Raw genomic sequence first — 10,903 nt, 5'->3', positions numbered from 1 at the left:
AGAAGGACAACTGGTTCAAAAACCCAAGGAAGCTCTGACATGGCCAGTTGTTAGATGACTCGAGAAAAGGAAACAGAGACCACCCCAGGCAATCTTTGGTCACCATGCCCTTCTCAGAAGATTATAACGTCTGCGGAGCTGGGGGAAGGTGAGTCCACCATGGCAGAGGCAGACAGCAGGGATGGATAGGAAAGGTCCAGGGTTGCAGACGGAGCTGGACATTCTTCAATGTCGTGTGGAGACATGGACAAAAACTATGGTGGCAGACAGACTAGGGTGGTGGTTGTAATTCTGAAGAGAGACGAAACACCTTAGCCTCCCTGGAAGGTTGATGGGGGTCTGAAAGGAGGCCCTGACTGATTGTGGGACCTGACTGAGTGACTCTCTTCTCGTCTATAGAAAAGTGAATCAGATCTTTGTGGACCCGAGGATGATTGACCAAATGAGTCTCAGTCTTGGACCCAACCTGGAGGGAGGATTCTACCTTTTCCTGATTCAGAACCTGTCCTCAGACTTAGCTGGCTCTCAACGCAGCTGCTTTAACCTGGGCTGATCCAGACTCCAACCGAACCACATCAGAGGCAAAAATAAAAGAATAAAAGACTCTGAGATCCCCAGACTAGATACCTTCTTCTCCATGACTGCACCTTCGACATCGGTTCCTTAAACACTGCGGACAGAGACAAAGGACAGCCCTGAGTACAATCTGCACAGGAAACATGCTTGAATAAAAACAATACATAAAGCGCATTTAAAGAGAGTTTGATTAGTTTGATAATGAGAACAAACTCTGATACCTCAGCTGATGAGCTGCACTGTACAGAGTTCATTCCTGGATGATAAAGTTGCACTGCTTATTTTTTATCATATGCAAAAACATGCAGATAACGAGAAGAAGTTCTCGGTTAATTTGGTTGTGGTTCTTTCATGGATAGAACACAAGAGTCTCCGGATCAGGAAAAACTAAAGAATTTCTTTCTCTGCAAACAATACCACCATTATATCACAAGCTCTGCCTATTGATGGACGTTTTTATGGGCCGGTCCCAGCTGTGCTGGTCAGAGCTGGAACGTTTCTGGTTGGGATGAGTTAATTAGTCAGAGCCCAAACTATCCGACCTTTGCACCACAAAGTGATCAATTATCTCAGGAAATCCAAGATTCCTGGTCAACAATGGGATGGAGCTTCAACTCTCGGTCATACCAGCTGACCACTTTTTCATAGGGAAACTATGCTAACACATCCTTTGGCCGCAGTTTCCTGCTCAATGACACGAAGACGAGTTTCAGATGCTTAGGTCCTAAATCACTGAAGTCCTCCTGTCCTTAAGAGTTTGGCAGATTTTTTACTGTGAGTAAAAGTAGCTCAACACAAACTAGTGGAGTGAGCTCTTAGCGATAACTTAGTCACAATTTTATTATGATAACAATTTAATGATAGAATTGGTCGAGTTGCTGCTAATTGAATCTTTTATCCGAGGCTGCAAATGTCAGGAAAGTAAAAGCGGTGAAAATCTTTCCCGTTTCTGGTCCTCCCTGTGAAAAACAGAGGATAGAAATCTGCCCTGTCTGGAAGTTCACAGTTGCTGCACATGTGCTGCAACATAACTTCATATTATGAGCCCGCGACAGAACTGTTATCTCTCTCAGCATTCTCACTTCTCTTAATAAAATAATCCTGCTGGAATTCCTGTCCACCTATGGGCCTCTCAGACTGTCACAACATTTCATACTCTTCTAGTATCAATAATATCCCTGAGGGTTAAGACCTAAGCTGCTGTTCAACCCCTGCAGCCCCTCTAAGCTGCGCAGAGGTGTCCAACATCCATAAATCACAGAACGACTGAAAAAAAATCCTCTTTATTGCAGTTTTTCTCCATGGTCTGTCGTGTTTTGGTGGTTTGATGTGACTGGGCCAGATGAAGGCAGTTATTGATGCTGACCTTGTGAAACTGACTGTGTCTTTGCCCCACATAGAAAATACTAACTAATCAGAAGGTAGAACAAAGACGAAAGAGTGAGCCCTGAACAATCAGTGGCGTTTGCATTTCATGATCTGCAGGCTGCAGGCAAGCGGAAAACGCCCCCGTCAAGCTCTATGAATGCTGCTGATGCTGTCTGAAGCTCCTGGAAGGCCTCCTCCGTACCGGCTGACCTTCACTCACTGTAGTATCTGACTGTTGGATGAGGCTGCAACTGCCTGAAAACACCACAGCCAAAGCAATCATAAACTCTTCCTCATGGTTTGTCATGTTTTAACCTCAAAACGAAGGTATTTTTGGGGAGTTTTATGCAACAGACCAAAGCAAAGTAGTGCTTAACTAAGAAGGAGACGGAAATTGATATGCGCTTTTAAATAAAATTCAAAAAATACTTTATTGATCCCAACAGGAAGAAGAAAATGTTGCTTTAACTCATATAATCCACATTTCTTCATAGATGTTGCAGATGGGGATGGTTGTGGCAGGAAGGGGCTCCTGCAGCGGTTAGGGTCAGTCTTGGTTTTCTGAAGGATCCGTTTCTGGGCAATCATCTCCAGAGGATCCAGAGGAGTCCCCAGAACAGAACCAGCCGTCTTTATTAGCTAGTTGAGCTTTTTTAAACCACTGGTTCTGATGCTGCTACCCCTGGATGATGACAGAGGAGATCACGCTGTCCGCAGCAGACTCATAGAAGATCTGCAGCATTGTGCTGCAAACCCTGAAGGACCTAAGCATCCCGAGGAAGTCCTGCCTGCTCCGTCCCTTCTTGTTGACGGCATCACCGTTGCATCTCCAGTCCAGGTAAACACCATGGTTTTTAAATGCTATTGGACATAATCCTGTTTCTCCTGAAATCTACAATCATCTCATCTATTAAACTAAAAAGCTGTACTTTATGGTTAAGCCACTAATATGAAGAGAAACCTTTGCAGCTTTTGTTTTTGCACATTAATCTTTCCAAAGTAGCTCAAGCTCAGTCAAACCAAATGATTCTGGATTTGGGTCTGGATTCTGACTGGACTCGTCTAACAGATGAATATCTTTGGATTTAAACCGATCCATTGTAGCTCTGGTCGGACGCCTCTGCATTTAATGAAAATAACAATAATACACTTACTCTATTAATATTATTAAATTAAATGTACTTTACATCTGATCCCAAATCTGCTAAAATGGCAAACAGATAAAAACAACAACTAGGCAGAGTGTGCCTTTCTAAAAAAGGTGAGTTTTAAGTTCTTTCAGCTCCATCCACCCTCCAGTCGGTTCTTACTAGCTTCTCTATCCCTGGTGGAAAAAAAGCATCCCCAGAGCATGATGCTGCCACCACCATGCATTATAGAGGGGATGATGTGTTCAGGGTGTAACATGTAGGGTTAGTTTTCCACCACATATGGACCATTTTCAGGCTTTCTTCAGTAACGGGCAGATTTATGCAGTTCATAACTAACAGCTAATAGCTCTGTTTCTCTCCTGATGCCATTATTCGTGCTCGCTGGGACTCAGATGTGTTGAATCATCATCTGCATGCGGAAGAAATTAAAACCAAATCCAAGACGTGAAATAAAAACAACCATGGTGTTGCTTCTTTTAATCATCTTTTTTATGTCTGTGTAGATTAGCCTTAATCCTGTCGATATTAAACTCTGGCTTTAGCTAGAGAAACAGTCAATTATTGAGAGGCAGCAGTGATTTCTTTGGGTGAAGTTAACCGTTTGCTGATGGAGGCATTACTGCCACACACTGGCCTGGCATGGATTTAAAAGGGTTTTTGGAAATTATCCATTTTAATCTTGAGTGAAATTAACTTTTACAGGAATCTGCAATCTGCGGGCCAAGCTCAGCCACCCAAATGCAACATAATAAAAATAAAGCAACAGCTGACATGATGGAAACTGGCTTGAAGTGATGAAATGGAGGACCAGTAACTCCAATCTGACATAGACCAAAGGAAATCACAGCTATACGTATGTCATCATCAAAACCTTGGGAGCAGGGAAAAAGTCACATGTGGTCTCAGTTTACGCTGCTGGGTCGCACCCGGGTAATAAGAAAAGCTTTAAAACGCAAGCAGAAGAAACAGGAGGAAGAGCCAAAACAAAAGCCGGCAAATGATTGAAACTCAAACAGGCGGTTCATCAGCTAAAAAACAAGATCATGGCCCGAAAACTCAAAAACCCAAAGCAGAGCTCAGAGGATCAGGAACAGACTCAGTCGGCCCGTTGAGCCCGCTGTCTTTAAAATAGCGCTGATTATAATAATGTCACAATATGATCAGTCGCAGTCTTTAGTGTGGCTGATTGGGGCGAGGTTCTCCAAACAGAACCGCGTGTCAGATGGAAAACCCAGGAGCTGTGGGACAGTCCAACGAAAACCCCCAAGACAACAAAACCATGGATAACTGGACTCTCAGCGGGGGAATTATCACTCACACTGGACCGGTTCTGACAAACACGCAATGAGCCGAGGAAATTCTGACTGCTTGCATGTTTCCACAGCTCCAAATGAACTCAAACAAACAGAGAATTAGGAGACATATAATCCTAATCCCAGGATTTATCTATGTGTGTTTTACATATTTTATTAAACCTTTATTTAACCAGATCAAAGACCCATGAGACCAAGACCTCATTCCCAAGGGTGAGCTGGCCCTGGAAGTCACAGCGGACAAGACAGACGACACGAACAAAACCACCGTTAAAATATGTAAAGTGCAAACAATTTGACGATCAAAAGGTAATTGTCAAGGTAATAATTCCAGATTAAAAACACAGGCTGTGTTGTAAGGATTTCTGTTGCTGTTTGTTTATAATGGAGCGTCTGGCGGTTTCAGTTCAGACTGCAGAAAACCTGAAGCTTTCCTTCCCGCTCGAGTTCGAGCACGAGGAGCAGAGAACGGCAGAGCGGCTTTTAGTTCTCTGAAGAAAAGGGTAGAAACAAGTAGGACTGAAGCCCCTCAGAGCCTTATAATGAAATGTTGTACAGTAAAAGTCAGACTTCCATCTGGTGGCCCTCTCTGGGCTCTCTGTGAACAAACAGTTGGTCCCTGTGGTGCATTCATGATGCATGTTTGGGTTTTCTGCAGGAAAACGTCTAACTTGTTATTGTTGGCTGTTTTTTTTTTTATTGTAAAAGCTTCTTTGGACACATCTTTATGGACATAAGAGCAAGAAAACAGGAGACAGAACTCTTTTCTCTAAATGGTCCAAAGGAGCCCTAACTCTGGATGGGTTCATTACTCACAGATGACTTTTGACCCACCAGGCAGGGAGCGCCCTCATCCACTGACCGCCTCCCATCACCGGCTCCTTTGTGCTCTGTTGACCAACGCTTGTGATGCATTGGCTTCTTATCTTCCATTGCTCATCTTTCAGCACTGAGTAACAGAGGAAATGTCTGTTTGTGGAAAGCCTGGAATATTTTCATATTAGTGCTGCATTAATCGCAAACCTCAGATCAGTCATATCTGCAGGAAAACATACACAACCTCCCTAAATGATGGAGCAACCTGATGTCTGACTGCAACTTGTTTTAGGTTACCAAACAAACGCACGTCATGTGTTTTTGGTTTTTAGATTTTAAAATGTGTTTTCTTAAACTGGGCATTCAGGAGTCGTCCAAAAGAAGATGAAGCAATTTTACACAGGAACAATCGTGGCCCGTCTTCAGAGCAGCTGCACTGCAAAAAGGGAGCTAAAAGTAAGTGAAATTTTCCTGAAATTAGTGTATTTGTCCTTGATTTGAGCAGCTGAATAAGATTATCTGCCAATGGAATGAGTATTTTGACCCCTTAAATAAGATAATTAGGTAAACTGCATTTGAAACAAGAAGATGGAGATTTGTTCCTATTTTAAATGCAAAAACATTTTTCCATTGGCAGATCATTTAAACCTATATGGGGTAAAAAAACTGTCAATATAGACGTGTGCGGAGGTGTGTGAATTTGTAAATGTAAGTCAGTAAACGTGAATTAATTACAGATTTGTATTTGTTCCTTGTCGACTCATACATGAGACATCAGATGTTTCATCTGTGAGAATACAAATTTAGAGGTTATGAATACAAATTGCAAAGACACAACTTTGCAACTGTATGAAAGTCACACATTTATGAGTATGAATCTACAACCCCTGAGAAAGCTGTTACACACCTTCCAGTTGGTGGCAGTAATGCACCTGAAAGTTGTTCACCAACCCCCATTACACCAGAAGAAGACCAAAAAGATATCAGGACTTGTATTCTCACAGATGACACATAGTTTTATTGACAGTTATCTCACACCATAGACTTACCAACTCAAATCAAGAGCAAGTACATTCATTTCAAGAACATTTTACTCACTTTTAGTTCCCTTTTTGCAGTGTGAAATATCTCTGATTCTCATCTGGTTCATGGCAGTGTTTCCAAACGACAGCAAACCAGAGATTTCTTTACTTCTGTGTCGTTCACAAAGCCGTTCAAAGAAGAAACAATTCAATAAGAGTTTATTTATATAGCACCAATTCACAACACATCATCTCAAGGCTCTTTCCAAAGTCAGACTCCATCAGATCCTCCAGGTTGGTGAGAAAGTTTCCTCTCTAAGGAAACCCAGCAGGTTGCATCAAGTCTCTCCAAGCAGCATTCACTCCTCCTGAAAGAGCGTAGAGCCACAGTGGACAGTCGTCTGCATTGTTGATGGCTTTGCAGCAATCCCTCATACTGAGCATGCATGAAGCGACAGTGGAGAGGAAAACTCCCCTTTAACAGGGAGGAGAACCTCCAGCAGAACCAGAACCAGGCTCAGTGTGAACGCTCATCTGCCTCCACCCACTGGGGCTTAGAGAAGACAGACACTGCATGAAAAGTGAGATTTTCGTCCCCGTAAACTACCGCAGATCTCCCTAATTTTCGGCAGTTAACGACAATTTGCAACCCGTGCTTGTCGCCGTTTTCAGTGCCACAAATTGTCGGAACCGGACTCTGACGTATGTGGAGAGCGATCAGCTGCACTAATGGCCCTAATTAGCATATGAATGCAGCGAACCCGCGCGGCTGGCCAGGTCTGGCATGAATAACCTACTCAGTATTGGCTGAAACCACTATTTTTAAATAAGTAAAATCGCTCCTGATTGGCAGCAAAACCACACGTGGCCAGGGCAGGCCAGAATGTTCTTACTCAGTATTGGCTGAAACCATTATTTTCAAACTAGTAAAATCACTCGTGATTGGTTGGTTGGTTTATTATATATATATATATATATATATATATATATATATATATATATATATATATATATATATATATATATATATATATATATATTGCTGTATATTCATGTTATCTTATGTAGGCTACTACACTATCATTAGGCTACCTTCAAGGACATGAATGAATTTATACAGGAAATTAACATTTGCCAGGAAGATGTTTATGCAAAGAAAGAGCTTTATTAAAAACACACACACACACACAACTATATACAACGCGAGGATCTTCCCACACATGCGTATCCAAAAAACTACAACTCCGTGAACTGTCCGTGCGCCTCCTCGGGGTTGTAGGCAACTGCTGGCGGCGTTCTTTCCGAGGCAGGTCCGATGTGCAGACGCCTGCTGTGCATGGCTTTGTACTTCGGAGTCGCCTCTAACCGGGACTGCAGCTTCACACAGAGTTCAGAGAGATCCGGCCTACGAAATGACGGCGGTACAATCCATCCAGAGACCCCGCCAACGACGCCATCTTCCTCGTCAGACATGAGGTCGACGGTGGCGGACATCCAGAGTTCCACTTCCTCATCAGCTAGCACGCTCTGCCTCGATTCCTGCAGCTGTAAAAAACAAAACAATGAATCAGTATTATGCGATGGGATGCACTGCGTATGGACACAACACATCTATCAATGCACCTGAAAAATAGTCACCAAATAAAGTCTTACCCTCTTTCTTCTCGCTCGACTCCGAGCTGAATTCTTGGCAGCTTCCGCCCGCATTGAGTTCTCTGGCTGCGTATATCTGAAGCTCCTGCGTACCGTCTCGTAATACGTCTCACAGGCGGCTGGAAAACAAATAAATGAGAGTGGTATGAATAAAAACCAAACGCAAGTCACAGTAACATTAAAAACAAGGGAGAAACAGTAAAACAAGTCCCTTACACACAACGTCGTCTTTATCAATATAGTGTAAATCGAGGCTTGCAGTTATTGCTCCGAGCAGATAGGAGGTAACTGCCTCATTATGAGGCGTGCTTAGTCTGTGAAAACAAAATGTACAGTTATGATCGGTATCTATCCGTATCTATTTCCTTTTATCGCAGAATGAAAGCATATTCTTTAAATCTTACCCTTGCGCCGGTTCATAGCGCCTGCAATTTGTCTCCGAGTTGTGAAGACGGCGTACTGTAAATCACAAAAAATACACCCTTAGCTTTGGGTTATGGCTAGGCTACTTTTAGCTTAGCTAGCAGTCAAATATATTCTTACCGCAAGCTTTTGTGCATCCGTCTTCTCTTCTTGGAGTTAGTCTCTCCAGCACAGTTCTTCGACTGCAGAGCCGCCATCTTGTCCTCTATGGACAGCAACCTGGAGTTTACCGAATTCTGCAGTTGAGTGAACCGCTCATTCATGTCGGCAGTATGTTGAGTAAGCTGACGAGACAGTCCACTGATAGCAATCAGCAGTTTCTTCTCGTCAGTCTGCGGACTGGCTGAAAGTTGTGGATCGCGTCCTAGAGGAGTTGAACGCGAGACGTTGTCCGGCATACCAGTAAAATCCAAACACAGTAAAGTCGTCGTCTTCTTCTTCTTCTTCTTCTTCTTCTTCTTCTTCTTCTTTTTCTTCTTCTTTAGGATTTAACGACAGCTTGCATCCATAGTTGTTGCATTACTGCCATCTATTGGATCCTAATATATATCCTTCAAATCCTTATGATCCCAGAATAAAAAAAAAAACGAAAAATCTTTGTACATCCCTTTTCTATACTTAATAATGCAGATAATGAATCACTACAAATTATTATTTTATTTATATTTGTATCCTCCACCCATTCTAAAGCTAATAATATAGCACATAATTCTACCGCATATATACTAAAATAATTAGATGTTCTTTTTGAAATATTAATTTTTAATTCAGGAATCACTACAGCTACACTAGTTGCTTCATTTTTTGGATTTTTCGATCCATCAGTATAACTTTGCAAATAATCATTATATTTAATCTGTATTTGATTGTAAAATTCTTGGCAGATATCTATTATATTTCTTGTCTTAATATTTAATAATGATCTATCTATATTAATATATTTCCATATCCATGTAGGTCTCAAAGCCCACAATACTGTTGGACTGAATTCTTTGTTATATACATTAAATGTTTTTGCTCTATCATCCCCAATCCATCCAAAACTATTAAATTGACCCTTTCGTCTTTCCCAACAACTTTCTAATACTTTCATAACTGGATGATCTTCATTATGTCCTTTTAAATTTATCCAGTAATTAACCATTATATGTTGCCTTCTGATACATAATGGCATTTCTCCTGATTCTATTTGTAAAGCACATACTGGAGTTGATTTAACTGCCCCTAAACAAATTCTCAATGCTCTAGCTTGAATAACGTAAAATTTTTTTAACCTACTTAGCCGCTGAACCATATACCACACTCCCATAATCTATTCTTGACCTAATTAGTGACACATACACATTTTTATGCGATTCAAAACTTGCACCCCATGTTAACCCTGCTTTCATTTGAGCGTTTTAATGGAATACTGGGAAAGTTTAATCACAACAATAGGACAATTGAAGTCCAGATTATGAGGCAATTTCAGCAGAGCCAACAGCTTCATATGCCATGGACATGTGAATATGGTGCAGAATTTGCCAGTATTTTGAGAAGACAAATGGTTGGGACTTTGTCATGCAATGACACAGCTGATATGCTTTATGTGAAGCACAGTGTTTTGGTGTCAGCAGAACGAAAGCCAATAGAAGTTTGGGGCTTGCAGGGAACAGACACGTCATACCCAGCATAATTTCTGCCAGTTGAGCGCATTGCTGGGAGATGTGTAGTTAATACATCCTCTGTGCATTTAAGTAAGACCAAAAAAAAGGTCACTGTAGTCATGCCACTATGCACAGTAGTTGAGCTCTAGGAGACTGTGATCTCTGCAGACCTCTCATTCTGATTCTAATGTTTGCATGGAATGCACATTTTACCTTGCTGATTCTGATTCACATTTTACCAACTGATTCTGATTAAAACAAATTTTTGAAATAAATTATTTTGTGTATTTTTTTACATAACATTTGCCATTGCTAATGGCATACACAGTAATCTAGCATACTTTAATTAAATAAATCAATTCAAGGTAAAATGTAAGAGTCTATATTTAGGTTATATAGAGCCTGATCTATTTGTACCAGAGATTTTCTTACCTTTTAGAGAAATGTCACTTGGGGTAAAACTCCCCCTGCAACCCTGATTTACATTTGTTTAGCTCACAGCATTTTCATTTACATGTTAAAGCCTCCCCTAGAATTAGGAGGAGGGGGGTCATGGGGGGACAACTCCCAAGGTAGGCCCACGTCAATTTCTGACAATTCACGGCAGTTTTCGGTGTTGCCTGCAAATTGCCGTGAACAGCCGTTAACCTGAACTTCCACGACAATCTACAGTGCCGCATAGTGACGAAAATCTCACTTTTCATGCAGTGAGAGCAGAGACACAGAAAGCTCAGAAGCTCACATTGACCCAGGAGTACTCTGTGTCTCATGTCACCCTGTTCTGCCAACGGAATATGATTATGTTCAAGGCAAGAGTCATGGAGCTCTGCAGCTCCTCCAGAGCCACCATGGTCCTCCTGCTTCTCTGATCAATGCTCTCCTGGTCCAGCCTGTCAGTCCAGGTGGACGTCCATGTCCTGGTAGGTCTGCAGGAG

The 10,903-nt window shown here is 41.8% G+C and overlaps 1 protein-coding gene across 1 annotated transcript; it reads right to left on the bottom strand.

Annotated features, from left to right (window-relative positions):
• Nucleotides 1-7,465: 7,465 nt before the first annotated feature.
• LOC118563235 (uncharacterized protein C14orf93-like) lies at nucleotides 7,466-8,514 on the bottom strand. The gene is made up of 5 exons (XM_036137595.1): nucleotides 8,443-8,514; nucleotides 8,304-8,358; nucleotides 8,116-8,213; nucleotides 7,900-8,018; nucleotides 7,466-7,791 (listed from the first exon to the last, which is right to left on the bottom strand). Exons 4-5 carry the CDS (start codon nucleotides 7,951-7,953, stop codon nucleotides 7,483-7,485), a joined length of 363 nt encoding a protein of 120 aa, XP_035993488.1. The 5' UTR covers nucleotides 7,954-8,018; nucleotides 8,116-8,213; nucleotides 8,304-8,358; nucleotides 8,443-8,514; the 3' UTR covers nucleotides 7,466-7,482.
• Between the last annotated feature and the right edge of the window lie 2,389 nt (nucleotides 8,515-10,903).

Source organism: Fundulus heteroclitus, chromosome 5, assembly GCF_011125445.2.
Source record: "Fundulus heteroclitus isolate FHET01 chromosome 5, MU-UCD_Fhet_4.1, whole genome shotgun sequence".
Lineage (NCBI taxonomy): Eukaryota > Metazoa > Chordata > Actinopteri > Cyprinodontiformes > Fundulidae > Fundulus > Fundulus heteroclitus.
The sequence above is the reverse complement of the archived record's forward strand: the minus strand, read 5'-3'. Positions and strand labels throughout refer to the sequence as shown.

Coding starts and splice junctions, on each gene's coding strand:
- LOC118563235 (XM_036137595.1), bottom strand. CDS start 7,953: ATGCGGGCGGAAGCTGCCAAGAATTCAGCTCGGAGTCGAGCGAGAAGA. Junction 7,792..7,899: donor GTCGAGCGAGAAGAAAGAGG/GTAAGACTTTAT, acceptor TGTTTTTTACAG/CTGCAGGAATCGAGGCAGAG.